The following is a 24,240-nucleotide window of genomic DNA, read 5'->3' as shown; positions in this document are numbered from 1 at the left end:
ATTTAAGTTTATTTTATTTCTTCTTTTTATTTTACTCGTAAGTTTTTATCAAGATGTTTATCTCAGTAAAAATATTAAATTTCAGTTAAAGTATTATTATCAACTTATCTCGATTCAAATTTTGACAATCCACACAGCGTTATAAAATTAATTTAAGCAGGTGTCTGGATTATTTTATAATTAATAAAATGATTTTATATAAAACCTTTCTTGGATATGACTTTTGGAAAAACAAATTTCTCTTAAAATCAGCCCTACCAAAGCTTACTGTATCTGTGTCACTGGATGTGGATTTTTGAAAAGCTTATTGTTATTTGCTTTTAATATTATTCTAGACATGTGAGGCAAACGCCCATTCAGCTTCTTTCTATTAGTGGCTCTCACGTGGATTTCAATTTTCCATCTTAACACGTGTTTCAATCCGTGTTCCATCATTCAAAGTCACCTTGAAATATATAAAAAAAATGGTTTTAATATGCATAATTGATCTTATTATAAGAATTTATTTAATATACCTATGATAATTTTTTGCATTCTAGATAATTTAATATTTGTTAAATACGATTTTGAAGTCAAACATGTTAACACTTTTATTTGAACAAATGAAAATAACTTTTTAAGTGTGTAAACCGAAATTAAAGTTGTGTGAACGGTTCAAATAGGTTGCGGTTTGAAGGGTCGAAAGGAAACTAAAACCTAATTTATTCGTAAGATATTATGTCACACTTTTATGGAAAAAATGTTAAACCATTCTTAACCTAACTTATAGGTGAGGTTAGAGTATTAGAACAAAAATAATTAAAAATAACAAATATATTTAAAAATAATTAAATCCTCTCACAAACAATTTATAAGTGTCTTATCAATTTTGTATTTTAGTATATAATACCTTATATACCTTTCAAAATAATATACATTTGATAATCATTAGTTCGGATAAAGTTCGCAGTAATAAGCCATAAATTAACAACATATCCACTAATTTAATTAGTAGTTTATTTAATTTTAAAACAGTGATGATTGCTTACCGATTTATTTTTTTACTTAATTGTTAGGGAATAAAGTTCTGCGATGAATAATGAAATTATTTTAAAGCAGCCTTGAAGGAATTTGAATTGAAAAGCAAGTATGAGATATAAGCGATACATTAAAATGAAGAAGATCTTTCACGTGTAAAATTCCATTTCGGAGGATAAGCTCCTTTTGTTTGGCTCTAACGCTTATACGAAGAATCACTTAAATTATACAAAACTCCGTTTTATACAGTCTAAAGTTCATTTAGAATCCCTTGCAATTCCTTTTAAACTGCTACCTCTTAAAATTGTAAATAACTCACGACTATAATTTCTTTTTCAAGTAGAAATTTGCACGTTTTGTGGATTTGTTTTAATATTTGTATAAAAATTTGGAAGAAATCTTATAATTTTTTATTTATTTTATTTACACATAATTTGCTCACGAATAATCACTTCTATATGAGTTGAAAATTCGTAAAAATTTTCATGAAAAAAATCTGATTTTTTTTTCCTAACAAAATAATTGGAAGATTGCAAGTGTCTTTTCTGTTGCTAATTTCAATTCGCATGCAAGTTTACTACGAATTCCAAATTTGCAAGTAATTTGCTGTAAATTTTAAATCCGTAGATAAATTTCTTTCTAATTCATTTTACCAAAAACCTCTCAGAAAATAAGCTGCGAATTAAAAAAAATTATATTTCAAAATAATTTTATATTTGACGAAAGAATTTATGGATTTGTCCACAAATATTTAATTAAATTTCAAATATGAATATTTATTTTAAAAACAATTTGAAATTTGAAACCATAATTACTTATTTTAAAAATACTATTTATTAAAATATATTTAAACGAAGGAATATATAGCAACAAACAATAAACAATATATGCGTAAGATATAAATGGAAGATTCTCAGGTTAACCTGAAAGTAAAATTGTGAGAGGACAACAACACTTAACCTTTTTCCAAAATTAGGCTTTGAATCAATTTTAATTCTAAATAAATAGGTATCAGAAACATAAATTCCTTGCATCACCAGAATCTAGAAAGATTTTTTTAATTAAAATGAAAACAATAAAACAAGAAATACAACGATTTTTTTATAATAGTTGTTTCGGATGTGTAGGGCTGTGCGGTTCTTAACCTTCAGGCTCTCCTTCGGTCTGATCTCAGCGGCGGATCTTTTACCCAAGCTTTGACTTTCCTCTTGATCCGGAGGGGTGGAAACCTACAAAAGATTCTCCGATGCCAAAGTCAGTTTCAGAGCAATGGCTTTTCTCAAGGGATAGCAATAAATGTGCATTCAATCTAACTTATCTACCACTCACCGTGAACCTGTATTTATAGTTTTCGCTATGGGCTTGGGATTAGTGAAAAGTTAATCACGGCCCAATAGCTCCTAATTTCTACTTACCTCTAAACTAGGTCAATTTACTTGGACCACAATGATTAGTGATTTGGCCGGTCAGTGTGATATGGGCGTCCGCCCGAGTGATGCGGGCGTTCGTCTTCCCTATGGACGACTCGGGCACTAAATTGGGCGGACGATCCTCTACGCGGTCGCCCGGCACTTCGTTGGGCGGATGATTTTCTAAGCGGTCGCCCGGCACCCAGTTGGGCGGACGATCATCTGTGTGGTCGCCCGGCACTTCATGATACCGTGCGGCGCTGTCTCGTGGTGATGGAATTCCTTGTGAGTTCTTCAAAGTCTCTTAAAGACAGAGGTTCTACCCAGGTGGTCGGCGTAGACAGCGAGATGGTCGGGCGGCCTCGTGTTCAAGATTCTTTTTCCCTCAGGTAATAAATGGCATCTGTGTCAATCGAGTCAGGTTCTGGGTCGTCGGGCGGAGTCCGGGAGGGGTCGGCGCGGGGCGACAACAGCGATTCTCTTAGCTCAGTTTCTTCTCATTTTGTGGAGGAGGCGATTGGGTCTTCCGGGGCGGACCATGAGGCATCGGTCTCGGCGGATGACCGGATTTTCCACGGCGTGCCGCTATTCCTGCTCAAAGGCGGCGTTCGTGTAGTCGGGTCTCCCTTCGAACCAGAAGGTCAAGGGGTGGTGGCGTGTGAGTTGGCTCCCCCTATTCCTAGCCGGTATGCTTCCTGCTATGCTTTCCGGAAGGAGTTGGAATGGCGGGTCCGCCATACCCATATTGTCCGGGATGTGGAAGACTCGAAGTTAATTCGTGCCGGAGTGACTTTGTTAAATGAAAGGGTCTTTCATGATGGGCGGTCTAGTCCGTATGATTTCTTCTTCATGTATGTGACTTTCTTCACCCATCTTTTTATCCGGGTACCTTTCACTAAGTTTCAAACGGCCGTTCTTCGGTTGGTCAATGTGGCTCCCACGCAGCTGCACCCTAATTCGTGGGCGGCCGTGCAGGCGTTTCTGGCGATGTGTTTAGCAGTAGGCGTCACTCCCACCATCCCGGTCTTCTTTTATTATTTCGAAGTCCGCCCTTCTCGTTCTGGCGGTTGGGTGTCTTTTACATCGGTGCGGGGCAGGACCCTTTTCCGCCCCTTCTCTGATTCCTTCAAAAATTTTAAACAACATTACTTCAAAATAATCGTTGATAAAGCTGGCCTCCACGAATTTTCTGATGGTGAAGGGAGGTCGCTGTTTCCGTTCTACTGGATAAGAGATCCTCGACACATAAGGGCGACTTCTATAGGAGCGTTGTCAGCACCCGATCTAGAGGCTGTGCGCACCATTAACACCCTCCCCCGCCGGATCTCCGCCCGTCACTTGGTCGAATGCCTTAGTCTCGAGGATTGTGGACCAAAGGCGTTCGGTAATTTCTTGTCACATTGGGTGCGTTTGTTTTTCGCATACTGACGTTAAATTTTCTGAATTTTCTTGTTTTTTGCAGAACTAATGACGAATCCGGGCCCCCGCAAATCCAACTTTTTCGCCCTCAGGAAGAAGTCTGGGGCTAGCTCGTCGACCGCCTGGCCGACCAGTGTTCCGACTGCGCCCCGTCCTCCTCCCTCCGGTGTCCGCCAGACGTCCGCTCGCGCTACTCCTAAGGTAGGAGTCCCCCCTACTTCCAAAACCGGGGGTTCCAACATCGAGGTGCCGCCTCCCAATCCTCAACCAGAATTGGAGGCCGCCCTAGTGGGCCCCTTGTCCGAGGCGACCACTGTTTCTGCTGATCTCCTGAAGCGCAAGAGAAAAGATCCCGCCACGGAGGGGCGTAGAGACAAAGAGGGGTCGTCGTCTCGCTCAGCTTCGAAGAAGGCCCGGAAGGGCAAAGACAAGGAGAAAGATCGGGGGAAAGCCCCGGCCCTCCCCCTACCGGGGGGCATTTTTAGCCCCGCCTTCAGCATGAGCGACCGGGCTAAATTTCACATGAGCTCCTCCCAACGGGTGCTCATCGAACCCCTTTCTGAGTTGGAGTTAACTAATGCTATGCTGGAGATGTCTACCCGGACGTCCGCCTTGGCTTGGTATCTGAGGGAGTTCGCCGACCGTCCCGGAGTGGCGGAGGTCCGCGCCGAGCTTGACAGAGAGAAGAAAAACTCTACCTCTCTTCAGCTGACTTTGGAAGAGATGGTCCTCAACCAAGATGAATATGATAAGAGGATCGAGCAGCTGGAGGCCGACCTAGAGAAAGCCAAAAGGGAGTCCGCCGAAGGGTTGGCAGCCGCCCGGATCGAGCAGGAGCGTTTGACGGAAGAAAGTCGCCAGAAAATCGATCTGCTGGAGGCGGAGGTAACCCGCGTAAAGGAGGCCGAATCTTGCCGGGCCAAGGCTAATGAGGAGCTCACTCTTGAAGTGGCTAAGGCAAAGGAGCAAATTGCTGAGTTGGAGTCCACCATCCTTTTTGAACATGAGGAGGGCTTCAACAAAGCCCTTCGTCAAGTGAGTCTTCTGGCGGGCGTCCAGGATCCTTTTGCTCTTGGCGTGGATATAGAGAAGGACGTTTTCAACGGCGTCCTCGTGGATTTGAATGCCGCCGAGGAAAACGAGCCAACTGCGGAGGCCGCCGGCGGGGGAAAGAATTAGGACTTATTTTTGAATTTTTTGGACGTGTATCTTTCGACCGTCCGTCCAACGTATGGGGTTGTCCAGATGTTGGCCGGACGGTCTTTTTGTAAATCTTGGCGCCTTTTAGCGCAAATGATTAATACACTGTTATTTTTGCATGTCTTTTTATGCGGCTTTATTCTTGTCGAGTTTTAATAATGGTCCGGCCGGGTTGGGATTTTTCTTCCTTTGTCGGGGCGGACGGTACTTTTCGTCGTCCAACCAAGCGGAAAGTTCTCGTTGGAACACTCTTTCATCAGCCTGGAGTTTGGTAGGGCGGACGATTCTTCGCTTCGTCGCCCAACCAAGCTGAGAGTTGTTCTCGTTGGAACACTCTTTCCTCAGCCTGGAGTTTGGTAGGGCGGACGATTCTTCGCTTCGTCGCCCAACCAAGCTGAGAGTTGTTCTCGTTGGAACACTCTTTCGTCAGCCTGGAGTTTGGTAGGGCGGACGATTCTTCGCTTCGTCGCCCAACCAAGCTGAGAGTTGTTCTCGTTGGAACACTCTTTCATCAGCCTGCAGTTTGGTAGGGCGGACGATTCTTCGCTTCGTCGCCCAACCAAGCTGAGAGTTGTTCTCGTTGGAACACTCTTTCATCAGCCTGGAGTTTGGTAGGGCGGACGGTTCTTCGTTGGCCGAGTCTGAGAACGGTTTTTGATCTCTGCAGAATAAAATATCGTTCGTAGAAGAGGAACATCCTGCCATTTATTTCTTGTAAATAAGAGTACACGTGATTAACTGAAATAAAATTTTAGATGCGTGACGTTCCAAGTATTGGGGATGGGACGTCCGTCCATGCGCTCCAGCCTATACGCTCTGTTTCCTAGGGCCTCTATTACTCGGAACGGCCCTTCCCATTTGGCTGCCAACTTCCCATGAGCTGGGTTTCGGCGGGCGTCGCCCGCTTTTCTCCATATTAGATCCCCTTCCTGGAAGCTTCTTGGCCGGACTTTGGAGTTGTATTTTCTTTCAACCATGCGTTTGCATGCTTCGGCCCTCAATGCCGCCCGGTCTCGTCGTTCATCCAGGGAATCCAACTCGATTCTCAGCTCTTGGTCGTTGAGGTTCAGGTCTTCGACTTGCCGCCTTAGGGACGGTTCCCCCAGTTCTACCGGCAACATGGCGTCAGTACCATAAGTCAGGTTGAAAGGGGTTTCTCCTGTGGTTCCATGAGGCGTGCATCTGTATGCCCATAGGACCTCGGGTAACTCGTCCACCCACGCTCCCTTCTTTTCTCCCAAGCGCCGCTTAAGCTCCGAGACTATGGTCTTATTCATTGCTTCCGCTTGGCCGTTCGTCTGGGGGTGTTCTACCGAGCTGGTGACGTGCTTAATCCCCAACCCTTTGAAGAATTCGGCCAGCTTCTTGTCAATAAATTGCCGGCTGTTATCAGTGACGATCGACCGAGGGAGGCTGAAGCGACATATCAATTTCCAACAGAATTTCTGAACTTGGACGGCCGTGATGGTTGCCAATGGTTCGGCCTCTACCCATTTGGTAAAGTAATCCACCGCTACCAAGAGGAATTTCTTCTGTGCCTGCCCTACCGGGAATGGTCCTACGATGTCCATACCCCATTGGGCGAACGGCCACGGGGATAACATTGACTGGAGGGCGTGCGGCGGTAGGTGGGAGTCGTTGGAATGCTCTTGGCAGCGAATGCATCTTTGGACGAACGCCTTTGTGTCCGCCTCAACAGTAGGCCAGTAATATCCGGCTCTTAGTAGCCGGGCTTTTAACGTTCGCCATCCTGTGTGGCGGCCGCAAATGCCATTATGGAGCTCGTCCATAACGTAACGGGCTTCTGCTTCTCCCAAGCACTTAAGAAGAGGGGATGAGAATCCTCTGCGATATAGGTCGTCCCCCACCATATGATATCGGGCGACCTTCTTGGCTTCGCTTGGTCCTACCGTCCGCCATTCATCTTGGCGAGTCATGATTTCTCTAATTTCTGCTCGCCAATCCTTTCTTTCGTCGGATACCGCCGAACACTCTACTGAAGGCTGAAGTAGAACCTGCCGCACGACAGTAGTCAATTGTCCCTTTTCTTTTCCCGAACTAAGCTTGGACAGTATGTCCGCCCGCGTGTTTTGTTCCCTGGGAATGTGCTGTATGTCCACCTTATCGAACGCTTTCGCGAGGTCCGTTGCTCGCTGGAAATATCGCAATAAACGTTCCTCTCGAACTTGAAAATTGCCATTCATTTGACCCACCACCAGTTCTGAGTCTGTCCGGCATGTGATTCTTCTTGCTCCCATGTCTTTTGCCAGCTCGAGGCCGGCCACCAGGGCCTCATACTCCGCCTGATTGTTACATACCTTGAACTTGAAGATCAAGGAGTGTTCCAGCAAGAACCCGTTGGGACCCTCGAGCACGATGCCGGCCCCGCTAATCGATCGTCCGGACGCTCCATCCACGTACAAACTCCATTCGTCCTGGCCGGACGGTGGTAACTCAGCCGCGAAATCTGCTAAGTGTTGGCCTTTGACCGATCCTCTCGGCTCGTACCGCAAGCCGAACTCTGAGAGCTCAACCGCCCAGGCTACCATCCGTCCGGCTAAGTCTGGCTTCCTAAGGATCTTGGAGATAGGGAAGTCGGTCCTGACTATCACTTGATGACTTTGGAAGTAGGGGCGAAGCCTTCGGGAGGCGTGCAACAAAGCCAAGGCCACCTTCTCCACTCGTTGGTAACGGGTTTCGGCGTCTAGGAGCGTGCGACTCACAAAGTAAATTAACCTCGGTTGAGGCCGTTCTTGCATTAGCACGGCACTGATGGCCGTCTTAGACACTCCCAGGAAAACATGCAGATCTCCTCCTGGGACCGGGCGGTTCATGACCGGTGGGTTAACAAGGATAGTTTTCACGTCCCGAAACGCTTGTTCGCACTCGTCGTCCCAGGGCGGACCACCCCCTTTTTTCAACTTCCGCAGGACCGGCCTCATCCTAGCCGCCAGGTTGGGGATAAAGCGGGACAAAGCGGTAAGGCGTCCGACCAGTCTTTGGATTTCCTTAAGGGTGGTCGGACTTTGCATTTGCAGTATCGCTTCACACTTGTCCGGGTTAGCCTCGATCCCTCTGGATGTCAACATGAAGCCCAAGAACTTCCCGGCAGCTACCCCAAATGTACATTTGGCGGGGTTTAGGCGCATGCCGAACTTCCTCACTTGTCGAAACACCTCCTCAAGGTCTCTTAGATGTCCATCCCCATCCGCGGACCGGACTACCATGTCGTCCACGTATACGTCCATGCACCGGCCTATCTGTTCTCGGAAAATCCTGTCCATTAAGCGTTGATATGTCGCTCCGGCATTCTTCAGGCCGAATGGCATGACCTCATAACAGAAGTTGGACTTCTCCGTCATGAATGCCGTCTTCTCGACGTCCGGCCCATACATGGGTATCTGGTTGTACCCTGAATATGCATCCAAAAAGCTTAATACCCGATGCCCCGAAGCGCCGTCCATCAGGGCGTCTATACTGGGTAGGGGGTGCGAATCTTTCGGGCAGGCTTTGTTCAGGTCCGTGTAGTCCGTGCACATGCGCCATTTTCCATTGGTCTTTTTCACCATGACCACGTTAGCCAGCCACGTGGTGTACGTGACTTCCCGAACGAAACCAGCTTTCTTCAGTTTTCCTACTTCCTCCTCCACAGCCTGTCGTTTCTCCTCGCCCATTCTTCGCTTTTTCTGGGCGACTGGGCGGGCGTTTTGGAAAAGCGAGAGCTTGTGGCACATCACTGCGGGATGGATGCCCGGCATATCAGCTGCCGTCCAGGCAAAAAGATCCCGGTTCTTCCATAGTAGTGCCCTCAGCTCCTTTTCCACTTCAGGGTTTAGCTCCCTGGCGATGAGGGTGGTTTGAGCGGGCTCCCTTCCTATCAAGATGGGTTGGGTTTCTCCAATAGGCTCCAGACGATCCTCGGTATTCGTCCTTGGGTCGAGGTCTGCCATGGCTACCTCAGAGCCGGCCGCCCGCCTCTTAACAGGACGAACGTGCAGCTTCAACCCCGCCGCGTAGCATTCCCGGGCCGTCTTCTAGTCCGCCCGGACCGTGCAAACAGTTCCCTTTCCGGAGGGGTACTTCATCGTGAGGTGAGGGGTAGAGACAATTGCCCCAAACGCGTTCAGGCACGGTCTTCCGAGCAGCACGTTGTACGACGTGTTGGCCTCTATCAGTAGGTACCGGATCCTCCTTTCTTCGCTAGAACGTCCGGTTCCTAACCTTGTTCTTAACTCCACGTACCCCCTCGTGTCCACCCTTTCTCCTGCAAAGCCTACTATCTGCCCATCATAAGGAACGATGAGGTCCTCTGAGATATCCATCTGCAAGAAGGTCTTCCAGTAGAGGATGTTGACCGAACTTCCCTGGTCAACTAGAACTTTGCTGATTCCGTACCGCGCTATCTCTGCCGTGATGACCATTGGGTCGTCCTGGTCAGGATCAGGGGCGTGAAAGTCTTCATCCGAGAAGGTGATGGGCGGCATGGAGCGGCGAGGCTTGTCCACTAAATGCACTGATTGGAGGGCTCGGACGTGGCGTTTACGAGCGGAGGAGGACGATCCTCCCCCCGCGAATCCTCCAGAAATAGTATTGATATGCCCTCTTAAGGGACGTTCCCGGCTGCGGCTTTGACTTCAGCTTCGTTGCCTTTCTGAGCGGGGTCGTTCCGCTCTCGCGCTTCTCGGCTTATCTTTTCGGTACGCCGACCTCTCAGCAGGCCGTTCGGTTGATTGTGGCGGGCGCTCATCACGGACGTATTTCTTAAGCTTTCCTGCCCGGATGAGCTCCTCTATCTTATCCCTAAGGGTCCAACACTCCTCGGTGGTATGACCCATATTTTTATGGTATGCACAGTGCTTGCTCCGGTTAGCGTTCTTCGTTGTCGGGAGCGCTTGCCGCTCCGGTATCAATTCTGCGCTTAGGGCCTCTCGAAGGATTTTCTCCCTTGGGGCGTTCAGAGGTGTATACTGCTGGAAACGGGATCCCTTATTCTGTTCCCTGGGCCTGAGACCGGACGTTTTCCTCGCTGACTGACCGGGCTTATTACCGTCCGTCCTTTCTCCTCTGGACTCCTGATTCTCCTTATACGAGAGCTTCATCTCCTCCACCCTTATCTCATCCGCCGCTCGTTCCCTCAATTCTTCCATTGTTTTGGGCGCTCGTCTGCAGACGCTATCCTTAAACGGCCCCGGCTTTAGAGCCGGTAGGATATAAAGAAGGGCGAGCTCTGGCGTCAGGCTTTTCACGCGCCGGACGGTCTTCTGATACCTGTCCATAAACGTTCGAAGCGCTTCGTCCTTCCCCTGCTTGAGGGTCATTAATTCGAATACGGTCAGGTCTTGGGTACTACTGGCCGCGAATTGTTTAATGAATAGCTGCTTTAAACCGGTAAAGTTTTCTATTGAATTGGGGGAGAGGTTGTTAAACCATTCCAAAGCTTCGTCCTCCAATGAGAGCGAGAACGCTCGGCACCAAATGGCATCATTGTCCGTTCGGAACGCCATTGCGTTCGAGAACGTCTGGATATGGGACGCAGGATCCGTCGTCCCGTTATACGTCTTGAACTGCGGGGCCATGAATTGCTCCGAGATTTGGACATTCATTATATTCTGGGTGAATGGGAGCAATAAGGCGGATGAAGGTTCCGACTTGACTACCATCCGCCCGTCTTCGGCAGCGCTCTCAGCATGCACCGATTTAGCCTTGCTTCCTTCAGCCTCCGATCCGGAGGGCCTCCAAGTCTTATCGCACTCGGTTTCTGCGGGCGGGCGATCTCCTTCCACCCCCTTTCCTTTATCCTTGACTCGCTCTCCCCCGTCTATCCGTCCAACCTCCCGGGCTATCCGGGCTTCGCAGTCGGCCTTGACGGCCGCCATCTCTTCTTCGTGGCGCTGCTGCATCTCGTCCATTTTCTGCTGCAATACGCGCATCATTTCCACTGGGTCGTCCATGCTCATGTTTCTCGTGGTCACCATTGGGTTTTTTAAATCACACGGCCCCACGGTGGGCGCCAAATGTTTCGGATGTGTAGGGCTGTGCGGTTCTTAACCTTCAGGCTCTCCTTCGATCTGATCTCAACGGCGGATCTTTTACCCAAGCTTTGACTTTCCTCTTGATCCGGAGGGGTGGAGACCTACAAAAGATTCTCCGATGCCAAAGTCAGTTTCAGAGCAATGGCTTTTCTCAAGGGATAGCAATAAATGTGCATTCAATCTAACTTATCTACCACTCACCGTAAACCTGTATTTATAGTTTTCGCTATGGGCTTGGGATTAGTGAAAAGTTAATCACGGCCCAATAGCTCCTAATTTCTACTTACCTCTAAACTAGGTCAATTTACTTGGACCACAATGATTAGTGATTTGGCCGGTCAGTGTGATATGGGCGTCCGTCCGAGTGATGCGGGCGTTCGTCTTCCCTATGGACGACTCGGGCACTAAATTGGGCGGACGATCCTCTACGCGGTCGCCCGTCACTTCGTTGGGCGGACGACCTCCTACGCGGTCGCCCGGCACTTCGTTGGGCGGATGATTTTCTAAGCGGTCGCCCGGCACCCAGTTGGGCGGACGATCATCTGTGTGGTCGCCCGGCACTTCATGATACCGTGCGGCGCTGTCTCGTGGTGATGGAATTCCTTGTGAGTTCTTCAAAGTCTCTTAAAGACAGAGGTTCTACCCAGGTGGTCGGCGTAGACAGCGAGATGGTCGGGCGGCCTCGTTAGTGGGCGTCCATACGTACCTACTCGGGCAGCCAAGACTTGGGCGGCCGAACATTTGTCTGTGGCGGGTCTGACATGGGCGTCCTTTGGGCGGCGCCCGTCACCTCATGGGCGTCCTTTGTACGGCGCCCGGCTCTCCCTGATACAATAGTAATAGATGATTAAATAATTAATTAAAGTTGTGATCTAATTATATGTCTAAGTCTATATTCGGATTAGGGAATGAATAATAAAAGAGTGAAAAATGAATAAAAGAAAAAGAAATAAAGTGAAGAACGACATTTTGTGAATTAAGAAAAAAAAAAGAAGAAAAATGAAAAATTAATGATTAATTTAATTAATGTAATATAATTCAAAAAAATAATATAAATAATATATTTTAAAAATACCAAATTATTAGTGTGTTTAGAATGCCATATAATTAAATATTAAGTATCATTTAAACAATTGACACCCAATTGGGTTAAACTATTTGTTCCATTATGAGTCGGATATATATGTTTATAAACCCTAAATGTATCAGTATTCACAATTTTATCAAACAACTTATGTAAAGTATTTTTTTTAAATATTAATTAAAGTTGAAATAAAATTTAAATATAAAATGAAAAAGTATTAATTCAAAAACATAATTCCTAATTTTAACTTTAACTTCTTACAGTAAAGTATTAAGTCTACATTTTCTAATTGGCATCTGTTAGTGGTAAAATATTAAGTTTATATTTTCCATTTTAACATATTGAAATACCATTTTAATATTATAATGCCGAAAACACAATTGAATAGAAGTGAAAATAAATCTGTATAACATTTTGTCCATCTTTTAATGAATTCGTATAAATAATATGTGTATACACCATGACAAATTCTCTTCAAATAAAAAATATATATGGAAATATCGATTATGACCCAACCCATAATCAATAATCTCTTCGTTTTAAACGTGCTTATAAGCGAAAATTGAACAGAACCAACATGTATATCCATGCATAATAACCACAGAAAGAGAAACTGTTTTTATATATAATGACAAATTAATTGCCTTTAAGTCAACAACAATTGTGGAATTAGACTTTGTCAAAGTAATTTTAGCTCAAATTATGTCTCAGCTCCAAAAAATGAATGTAAATATAATAACTCAATTATTTTCTCACCATTTTTATATATTGAGATGTAAAGTGTAAATTTAACTCAAATTTTACAATTTGTAAGTATTTTAATTCTAAGTATATTAAGTGAATCATTCTTTATTTTATTTTTGAATGTGTACTCTGTCACAGTTTTCTTCTAAACGAAATGTATATTTAAACTATATTTGATCTTAACTCCTAAGTGATGTAGGATTATTAGGTATGGTAAGAACATAAGTTCTTAGTTGAAGTCTAAGGACTCTTCATCCCCAATGGAGGGTTTAAGGGATCAATAGTTCATCTTAGAACCTCTTTATCGGCACCGTAGTGGACATCAATATTCTCATCCCAAGTTCATTGATTGACACCCTTAGGGTCAATAACCATATTTGAGATATTGTTCGCTTTGGAGCCTAGAGTCCGTTATAGTTTTGTCCTTAAAAGATGTCTCAAAGAGTGGAAATATTATGAATGATTGTTTGAATTCGAGGTATTTTCTGTTTTGAAACCTAGAACTTCATTATGGTTTTGTCTTTAAAAGATGTCTCAAAAGGAGGAAAGAGTATGAATGATTGTTCATCCTCAATGGAGAGCTTAAGTGTGCGTCTTAGAACCTCATTATCGACCCCCATAGTGAGCGCTAATGTTTCGATCCCAAGTCAGCCGTGTCACATCATTAAGGTCAATCACCCCTCATTCAAGTTATTGTTTGCTTTAGAGTTTGTGCTTCGTCATAGTTTTGTCCTTAAAAGGTGTCTTAGAGGGAGATAAAAGTATTTAAACTGCTTTAGACATCAACTCCTAAGCTATGTGAGACTATTGGGTGTGATAGAAACATAAACCCCTTAGTCCAAGTCTAAGGGAAATGACTGTTGATCCTCAATGGAAGGTTTAAGGAACTAATGGTTTGTCCTAAAACCTCGTTATCGATCCCAAGGTGGGTGCAAATATTCCAATTCCAAGTCCTTCGAGTAGTTAGGGTTAATCACCCCTCATCCAAGATATTGCATTAGAGCCTATGCTTCGTCACAATTTTTTTTCTTAAAAGGTATCTTAGAAGATTAAAGAAGAAATTTTGACCTCGACTCCTAAATAATATGAAACTATTAGATATTATACGAATAATAAATTTTTATCTTTAATTATATGCAATCTGCACACCATACAAATAAATTAGGTTTAATACCTATTTTGATCCCTCGGTTTGTTAGGTTTGTTAAAAATGGTCCTATCTATTTTCAAATGTTCTCAGTTGTCCCATATTTTGTAAAAACGGTTCAAGTTGGTCCTTTTTGCTTAAGGGGTTAAAAATGCTAATGATGTAATTGTCCCCTAGCCCAAACTGAATGACTTGTCCATTTAGTAATTATGTGACAAACTCAACCAATGAAGGACTACCACGTGGTAGTTCCCTTCCCACCCAAACTAGGGTTCGCGAGAAACACTCTCTCCTCCTCGAATCAGGGTTTTCGGCCCTCATCTACGGGGGCTGTTGGTTTTTCCATTACACGAAGGAGCACGCAGTGGTGTGATTAGAAAAGATTTCTATGTTTGTTTCCTTCTTTGTTTGGAGGTTTAGAGATTGATGGAGATGATGTTCGTGTTTCTTCTACGATGAAGAAGATGATGTTTCGAAGAAGGAGATGTTTATTGGCCATGGTGGTTCGTGAGAACGCGATCTGGGTTCTTTGAGTTCGTGGAGAAGACAAAGATGGGGGAGAATTGCTTGCAGTGTGCGAAGGTGATAGAGGAGATGAACTCGCCGTTGCGACGCTCTTTAGATTAGGGTTTTCGGATGTTGGCCATGGAGGTTCAAATTAGGCGATTTGGTTTCTGGGTTTTCTGATTTTTGATGTAGGTTTTGAAATGAGAGAGATGGAACTCGCGATTAGAGATTGAAGGGGTGAATCGCGATTCTAGTTTATAATTTTTCTACAAGCATCATCGCGATTGAAGGATCATGGTTGCGGTGGAGGCGATGCATGATTTAGGGTTTGATGTGATTCTGATTCTGTGCGGGTCGCCATGGCTGTTGAAGGTACGTAGTGAAGGTCGATAGTGGTTCTGCAATTCGGAACGAAGATGGTGCGATGTTCGCGCATGGAAGTTGATGGCATGGTGGTTATGGAGGTTTGATTGCTCGAGAAGATGAACCTGTGGTGACGCTAATGGCGACTTGGTGGCCCTATGGTGGCGCTTTGCACGAATCCTAACCCTTTCCTTATACGTTGCCTAGTCAATTGATCTCGACATGCCACACAATTAGTAACTGGACAGGTCATTCAGTTTTGGTCAGGAGACAATTACACTATTAGTGTTTTTAACGCTGTAAGCAAAAATGACTAACTTGAACCGTTTTTACAAAATATAGAACAACTATGAATATTTGAAAAAAGATAGGATTATTTTGAACAAATTTAACAAATTGAAGAATCAAAATAGATATTAAACTAATAAATTAATACTGACTTATGGATTTCGGTCGTGTTTCTTTCTACATCTCTATAAGGTGATGCAAACAAAACATAAATTTTTGGTACATAATATTTTAAAATTTAAGCACATTTAATAAAAATATATTATTAAATGTGATGACAAAGATGATTTGCACAAATGTGCTACAAGATTGAGCATTGGATAGTAAATGTTTTAAAAACATGTTTCAGCGGATTAACTTGGTTTAATTTAAAATAATTTGAACATGTTCGGTTTCAAAATTTAGGCTTCAACATTCTTTAGGGGGTTCATTTGAATAATAGTTTTTGTTATTTCAATTAAAATTATATTTTATTTGATAATTATGTATAATAATAATTTTTTACTTATTATTTTGGTATAAAAACATCATATGATAATTTGCCTTTATTGATATAATTTATTTTTACATGTATACTAGTACACGTTAGTTTTGGTTTCATTTTTAAAATCAATAGTTTTCATTGTATTAATCTCTTTCGAAATATAATTAAAGATAACAAAAATATTTTTTTATCTATTTTAAAAAAATATTTTTGTTACACATAATTAGGAATTAAATCTTAGCATGTAGGAAAGATCCAACTATCTATTCACTCTATAATTTGTTGTGTTCATCTTTAATTCTACTATTTAAGTACACAAAATCACAAGTTGCACATAAATTATTGCAACTTGTTTATTAGCAACTATATTTGTCAAATGTCATGATTTTTTTAGATCAGTTTTCTAGATAGTATGCATATAATCCCTTCAATAAATATAGATATATTGTATCATATTATCATATTCATTCAATTGACCATAGAGTTTGATTTTCACATTTACTTTTACTTTTATCATGATATCATCTCCTTATATGTTATAAGGCATTTGAAATAGATGGAATAATCTCAAGAAGAAAAAAAATTGAATTAGAATCTTTGTCAAAATTTGGACAGAAATCTATTCATTTCATAAACTTTGATACACATAGTCACATATGCATGATATTATAAAATCTCATAAATATGTTTCAAATTTCCAAAATGTTGTGGGATTTTTCTCTTTATCTCTATTTTTTTTTGTGTTGTCTTTTGGTCTCCTATATTATTTCCCAATTTTGATACTAAATCCTTTGATTTTGACTCTTGCAATTTGAAAGTGATATGGCCAATGCTTCAAAATATGTCACAATAACTTGAAGAAAGGTGCAATAATGAAATATGTTACATGAAATAATTACCTGATAATTTTATTTTCTAATTACATAATCAAAAGTTGAATCACTAATTAATTTAGTGTAGAAAAACCATTTATTCAAACAGTTGATATCCTTAAATAAATTTCAGCAATTCAATGAATAAAATTTTAGTTCTTGGGTAAAGATATCCTTATTAATTAAAAGAAGATAAATGATAGCAAGAAGACTTCAAAGCCATGCGTGGAGTGAAAGGTGGTGAAGAAAAAAATGGAACCATGGTGCTTGAGCTATATTTGATTCAAGATTCTTCTTATTTATATCTATTTTATTAGTTATGTTTTGTATGCATTACGTGGCCAATAAATGATCCTTCTATTTATTTATTTGGCATGCTTCCAACAATTGTATAATCATAATTCAATAGTGTATAATCTGAAAATGCTCAAACAAGTACATATTCAAAGACCAAATTTCTTAATTTTTCTAAATAAACCTTACTCCAATCATACCAACATTACAAATCAATTAATACATTTTCTTGTAAAAAATGTATTAAAAAAATGAAATTCACCTTTTGTACAACATCTCTAAATTAATTTTACTTTTATCAACTATCTTTTTCACTATAAGCTATTCAACATAGATCCAAGTCTGTTCCAAGGCAATGAATCAGAATGAAAAGAACACTTAGATAGTTTTTCTGACATTTTGTAGCATTCATATATTTCAATAAAACAAACACAAATTATATATTTTCTTGAATGAAAAACAATAACTATGACAACAGTCAAAATATATATATTACTAGAAATTGTGAAATACAACCTGTTGGGTTCAAATGCTAAATTACAAAATTAGAAAGATGTTAACGAAGAAAGCAGCTGAGTGTTAAAAATAATGATAATAATAATTATTAATTGTGTGGAAGTAGAAAACCAAGCTGGCAAATGGAAAAGTCTTAGTCTTCTTTTTCTACAAGTTGTACAAAAACAGTGGCACTAGGTAGAAGAAGAACCACCACTAATGTCAAAATTCTCAATAATCACCAAAACCAAGTGAAAAAAAAAAACCTATTTTTAGTCGAAAAGGCTGAACGGGTTCGGAGATGGTTGCAGCGACGCCACGGCCATGGGAAGAAACCCCGACGGACTCGCTAAAAAGCTACTCGCCGGCGACCAATAAGATGGGGAAAACTCGTTCCAATATGACGCGGTTAGCGCCTCTCTCGCCGGGGAAAACACAGCCGGAATCGGTGGCAAGGTACCCGGCTCCGGCGACAATATCCCTGGAAACTGACGCACCTCTACTCCCTCATCTAACATCCACATCAAGTCATCATTTCCGCTGTGCAAAACCTTCTCCCTCTCCGATGGACTCGTTTTCTCAATCGATGCCAGCCTCGCGGCTGGCGACACATCCCCCACTCTGACCGGTGGGTCCTCGCCGGAGGCGGCTCCTGTAAGGCGCTGCACGACGTCCATGAAGTCGCCGGGCTTGACGTGGATGACCCTTGGGGAGACCGAGTAGATTATCACTGGTTCCCGTTGGGGCTGATTCTGCTCCGGTGGTGCGTGGGAGTGGTGGTGGACGACGGGGTGCGGTGGCGGCTTCTTGATCTTGTGCGATTCTTTCCTGACTTTGAGAGGCGGCGGGCGAGGCCCCTGGAGCTGAACCTCTTTCTTGGAAGGCAGGGGTCCGCCGGCAGGAATCTCCGGCGGGTTCATGCGGAGGGGAGAAATAATCTGGTGTGGTGAGAAATAGAGAGAAGGTTGTGGTATGAGGCTGAGAAACGAGAAAGATTGGAATTAAACCAAGTTTTGAACTGAATTGATTTACTTTTGGGACTAAATAGATATATGGTAGTTTGTTGACTTTTGAGGGAAGGTGTGTTGACTCCAACCCCATTTTTTTATACATTAAAGTAATAATAATGTAACTTACTTAAAATCATATGAAAAAAATAGAATAACTGGAGTATTTATTTAAATTTAGGTGAAAAAACATTCAAATGCTATTATTATAAACAAACAGAAATATGATTTCTTATCTAATGAAATTCATTTATGATATCACAAAGTATAATAAATAATATAATTAATGAAGAAGAGCATTAAAAGCTTCTGAAGATATAATATATTCTTCTAGTTCTGTTTTTAAGTTTTTTTTTTTAAATTAAGAAATACAATAAATTAATGAAAATAGTTTTTATTTCAATAAAAAAATTATATTTTTTATTTTTATATTTATTTATAAATCAAAATAAATAAATAAATAAATAATTAAGATAACTAAATATTTAAATATATATAATAATAATAAAATAAGTAACGTTGTTTTAAATTAAACAAAAAGAATTCTTTAAAAAAAATTCAAAAGAGTAATGAAATCTTTATAGCCATAGAATTATTAATTTTGTATTGGAAATACAATTTTGTGCAGAATTTTTTTATTATAATGTATATATCATTTAAAATTTAAAACCTACCTATTTATGCAGAAAAAAAGATAATTAAAAATAAAACCGGATGAGCGTTGACCGATTAACAGGGACGTTTTAGTCTTAATATGCGGGAACGGCTACGACTTGGTGAGAAACTAGGAACAATGTATCATGAAAATTAGTGCAAGGGTCTTAGGCACGACAACAAAACCACTAACAATGCTCCACGTCATGGCTCGTAGCAACACTCTCTCCTCCGAGCGAGTAGAACAGAAAAAGAAGAAGAAGAAGCACAAATAAACAAAACACGGAAACAAATCTATTTGGGTGATTATTTTCCTAATTTTTTTATTTTTTATTTATTTTTTCTCATTTCCCCTTCCTTGGTTGCCACAGTTCTCACAACCATTCTCCTCTCCCTCTCCAACTCAGGAAAACCGTTTCCTCGAAAATATAAATTTCAATTCTGCACCTTTTGTTTCGAAAATTTCTCAATCCGCCATGCCTCCAGCCACCTCTTCGCCTACGGCTCAGAGACACGTTGGCTTCAGCCGCCGCACGCAGGCGCCGTTCCAGCTCAACGACTCCTCGAGTCAGCTCCATGATGACTCGCCGCCGGCGAAGAAGTACCGGCTGATGTCAGACATTATGGCGCGTGCCCAGTATGCGGTGGTGGAAAGAGAGACTTACAGTGACCTGTTGTGTGAGCAATGTGGTTCCGGTGAGCTGTCGGACGAGCTGCTTCTCTGCGACAAATGCGACAGAGGCTTCCACATGAAATGCGTGAGGCCGATTGTCGTGAGAATTCCGATTGGATCGTGGCTTTGTCCTAAGTGTCAGGGAGGGAAGAGAGTGCGGTGTAAGGGATTCTTTTACTTATCCTAACGTGTTTCTTTCTGCTGTGTTTTTGTCCGAACCTTTTTTTTATTATGAATGTGGCCTTGTGTCTGCCTGTTTCAGCTTTCTCGCAAAAGAGGATAATTGATTTCTTCGGGATTCGGAGGAGTTATTTTTATGCTGATGACAAGAGTTCTTCTCAGGGTAATAATTAATTACAGACATGTTTCTTTTGTTTTCTGATTGTTATCTGTTATTTACTCTTTATCTTTTTTCAAAATCCTTGTTTGAACAATCATTTCGAGAACAATGTGCATTGAGTGAATTGAATTGTGTTTCCAATTTACTTTTGGCTTGTGGTTGTAGTGTGGAGTGTTGGTTTTCGGTCATTCATATATGAAAAAAATACTTGGCCATAAAAGATCGGCTCATGAATTATGTGTGTTATTTAGCTTTTGTGTTTGAAGTTTAATAGTGATATGCAATATAATGAGTCCATATAATGATCTTTTGGAATTTGTACTAACATTCTCTGAATGCAGCATGCATGCTTGGGTGGGACTTAATATACTTAGCCTTGTGGAATGCTGTTCCATGCTTGTGGATTTTTTCTTTTTGAATTACTTAGGATATGGGAGTACTGATGTTTTCAGAGCTCTGAAAACTTATAGTTTGATTTGTTTTAGATTATGGTGTTTATTGATGACATTACCAAATGGATGGTTAAATTGGATTTGCTGTGCTTTTGAAGATATCATAAATAGACAAATTAATGGTAACTTCAATTACTGTGGCTATTAGTTGAATGAACATGTATCATTAAAGTTATTTTTTGTTTCTTATTATATGTCTTTCTTTTTCATTATCCTGACATTAAGATTGAATTGAATAAACATGATATTGGATGAGAAGACTAGTATTTTTTTTTTCTTTGGCATGAAAACTTGAAAGATACAGGTGAAGCGGATGAAAAGATTCATATTTTTTGAGATTGCAGATTTTGGGGCAATCTGCCTCATGCAATGTCTATCTGAAACCTATTGTTTGAAGGCAAAAGAGGCCATCAAATGTCTAAAGGTTTAGTAGCAATTACAGTAGTCTTTTCTCACGGGGTTTTTAAACAGTAAAAATGATAATCCTCTTTTGAAATGTCTTTGCAAATTCTGTGTGGATGTTGGATTAGGTAGTTTTTCACACTTGTTTTAAGACACATATATATGCCTTCATGCCTGTAGAAAAGTATACTAGACCTATTTATTTCTTTCATGAATAACTTTAAACTGTAAATTCCCTTGGTTTTGTATGCTTAATTTAAAAAGGTATGTGAAACTTCTAATGTTTATATAAATTGCAGCTAAGACTGAACAAAATTAATAGCAGTTAGGTCAAATTTCAGTGTATGAAATTGATGTTTTCTTAATCAATGTCATGATATTATTCTTTTTTGCAGCATAACCTGAATGGATTAATTTGAGCCCCAGTTGAGAAGTAAAGTACAATGATATTTGGAATAGATAAACAAAAGGCTGTAAACATTACTTGACGGCATAGTTAATGTTTCCAAAGAACGAGAAAAATAAAATAAATGGTGGAGTCATGATTTATATACAGATTGTGGAAATAGAAAACGATATATTGTAGATTTAGATTGATTTGAAAACGATATGTCATTTGGCAACAGATAAAGTTACTACAACAACTTTTCATGTAAACTAGAAAGATTTTGGCTTCTTGGAAAAAATTTTCGTACACTCTGCATTTAAGCGAGCTATTCATTACATGTAATGAAGGGTGCAGAATAAATGATGCATGTTAATTTCAATATTTGCTTAATTTTTTGATGAAATATATTCTTGTTTTCTTTTATTTGCTAGAGTAGCAAACATTTCTTAGTTCATGTTTGTTTTTACTTCACACTGGATGGATGTACCATGAATCTTTATGTGGTGTTTTTTCTTAGCAAAGGAGGCAAAAGAAAAATACTTAGATACTTTGCTTCAACTTATATGATCATATTCTGAATATTCAGGTAGTTTGTAGCGGGAACTTTTCAGTATACCTATGCCTTAACTTTGTTGAATGTCTATATAATCCTAAACTCATGATATATGATTGGAAATTTATTTTCTTGATTTATTGTTTTCAACTTCTAGATGCAAAGAAGCGTAGGAAACGTTCAAGACCTCTGGTATTACATAAGAGAAAAAGGAGATTGTTACCATTTGTTCCTACAAAAGATCCTGCTCAGAGATTGAAACAGATGGGTTCCCTTGCTTCTGCTTTAACAGCATTAAATATAGAATTCTGTGATCACCTCACATACTTGCCTGGAATGGCTCCTAGATCTGCGAATCGAGCCGAACTGGAAAACGGTGACATGCAGGTTTCAGATAATCATTTTTCTATAGATTTTGTACCCCTATAAATGGACCTGTATCTAACAGGCTAACTAATTAAGTATGCACATTTCCCTTGTGTTATTGGTTGATTAAATGTTTTTATTGTTTGCTCTCAGATTCTTTCCAAGGAAGACTTAGAGACCGTAGAACACTGTATTGCTATGTCTAAACGAGGCGAATTCCCTCCCTTTATGGTTGTTTACGATTCGTGTCAAGGGTACCCATCTTGAACTCATCACCGTGAAATAGGAAATCAACTTGTGATATCTTAATGACTTTTCGTGATTGTGCTGTAGGTATACTGTTGAGGCTGATGACCTAATCAAGGATATGACAATTGTTGCTGAATACACTGGCGATGTGGATTACCTTCACAACCGGGAACGTGATGATTGTGATAGCATGATGACCCTTCTTCTTGGAAGAGAAAGTTGTCAAAGTCTTGTTATCTGTGCTGATAAACGTGGAAACATCGCTCGCTTTATAAGTGGCATAAACAATCATACACAGTAAGCGTGTCTTGTTTATCTCCTACCAAGTCTTGAACATAAAGAATTACAAGAGTATAGGGGAACAAATTAAACGGATCATTTCACTTAAGATTCCTTCTCTCATGTTGACATACTTCTTGCACTCCAATGTATAGATTGTTTGGCTTTAGAATGCTCTTTAAAGAGCTGAAGATTTTAAGATTCAAACTTTACTTTTTTTATTTTTCATGTACTATGATTTTGCTAACTCTTAATTTATTGTATTTAACGCTAAACCAATTGTGATGCAGGGAAGGTAGGAAGAAACAAAACTGCAAATGTGTGAGATACAATGTTGGTGGTGAATGCAGGGTCTTTTTGGTTGCTACTCGTGACATTTCTAAGGGAGAAAGGCTTTATTATGATTACAATGGTTACGAGTATCATTACCCGACTCATCATTTTGTCTAAGTGAACGACATAAATACCTACTAAAAGACATAAAATACCTGCTATGAGGGAGAATTGGAATGCAACTTTAGATCCTCGGGAAAGGATTTTATTTATATTCTTAAAATTTTCAACTCATTGCTTTTGCAGATTCAACAAATTTCTTCCTAAATTACCGGTATAGGAAATTCGTTGTAATTTATGCTGTAGAGCTGCTCAATTATGCGGCTTAGAGTACCTCAGGAAACTTTGTTCATTTAGGTTATATCTCAGAAGATGAGATATACATTTTTTCATCAATACAATTTTAAGTCATTTAAAGGATCATCAGTCTTTACTTTGAAGAGATTGCGTTAGATCTTTATTTTGTTTTCCTTATCTTTATTCCTTTGAATATTGGTTTTGAATGAAATATTGGTCAATCCTGTTTTGTATAACCTAATTAAGCCGTGAGAGATAAGAAGTATGAATACACTTTAAAATACTTATTTAGAGTTCTCTCATTTAAAGGTTTTTCTTGTATGCATTTTCTATGTTTTGTATGCACACCTTACCTTAATCAGATTAAATGAGCATTATTAGGCAGATATTTCAATTTCCGAATGAAATTCATGTTGGAAATTTCGAAATTGATATTTTGTTTTAGTCTTTATTGTAATTTAGTTTAGAATTTCTGGAGCACGTATACATTTAGTAAATTATAATTTTGTGATTTGTATGATCTTTATACAATGGGATCTCTTTTAAATGAGGACACCACATTGATATGTAGTTTAACAATGTTTTGTTTTGTTTTTGTAGAGATGTAAATGCCTCTCATTGAAATAGAGTTGGAACTTTCAACCAACACAATCGTTAGTAGTTAGTATTTTTATTACTGGAGAAGTTGAATCCACAATTTTTTCTATCATTCACTTCAAACCTTCCAAACGTTAGTGAGGAATTGAATCCATAATCTTTCACCCTCTTCTCCAATTTTACCACTAAATCAACAAAATCAACTTATAACTCTTATGTCTTCCATGAGTTGTTAAATCTCTTTAATCGCTTCCCTCAATAACTTATGAAAGGTATTGGACTTATCTTAAATTAG

At 40.6% G+C, this 24,240-nt stretch overlaps 3 protein-coding genes across 4 annotated transcripts; 1 reads left to right on the top strand and 2 right to left on the bottom strand.

Moving 5' to 3' along the window:
• Positions 1 to 9,679: 9,679 nt before the first annotated feature.
• LOC108330379 (uncharacterized) lies at positions 9,680 to 11,002 on the bottom strand. The gene has a single exon (XM_017564865.1). It carries the CDS (start codon positions 11,000 to 11,002, stop codon positions 9,680 to 9,682), a length of 1,323 nt encoding a protein of 440 aa, XP_017420354.1.
• Positions 11,003 to 17,327: 6,325 nt separating this feature from the next.
• LOC108331172 (protein MKS1) lies at positions 17,328 to 18,382 on the bottom strand. The gene has a single exon (XM_017565814.2). The coding sequence runs from the start codon at positions 18,273 to 18,275 to the stop codon at positions 17,628 to 17,630; it is 648 nt and encodes a 215-aa protein (XP_017421303.1). The 5' UTR covers positions 18,276 to 18,382; the 3' UTR covers positions 17,328 to 17,627.
• Positions 18,383 to 19,202: 820 nt separating this feature from the next.
• LOC108330963 (probable Histone-lysine N-methyltransferase ATXR5) lies at positions 19,203 to 23,471 on the top strand. 2 transcript variants are annotated; one of them, XM_017565563.2, is made up of 7 exons: positions 19,203 to 19,318; positions 19,424 to 19,850; positions 19,952 to 20,032; positions 21,982 to 22,211; positions 22,344 to 22,444; positions 22,524 to 22,736; positions 23,009 to 23,471. In XM_017565563.2, the coding sequence occupies exons 2-7, from the start codon at positions 19,493 to 19,495 to the stop codon at positions 23,166 to 23,168; spliced, it is 1,143 nt and encodes a 380-aa protein (XP_017421052.1). In that variant the 5' UTR covers positions 19,203 to 19,318; positions 19,424 to 19,492; the 3' UTR covers positions 23,169 to 23,471. The 2 variants fall into 2 exon arrangements, with proteins under 2 accessions (XP_017421052.1, XP_017421051.1); XM_017565562.2 differs by lacking the exon at positions 19,203 to 19,318 and having other exon boundaries at positions 19,343 to 19,850.
• The last annotated feature ends 769 nt before the right edge of the window (positions 23,472 to 24,240 follow it).

This window comes from Vigna angularis, chromosome 4 (assembly GCF_016808095.1).
Source record: "Vigna angularis cultivar LongXiaoDou No.4 chromosome 4, ASM1680809v1, whole genome shotgun sequence".
Taxonomy (NCBI): domain Eukaryota; kingdom Viridiplantae; phylum Streptophyta; class Magnoliopsida; order Fabales; family Fabaceae; genus Vigna; species Vigna angularis.
The sequence above is the reverse complement of the archived record's forward strand: the minus strand, read 5'-3'. Positions and strand labels throughout refer to the sequence as shown.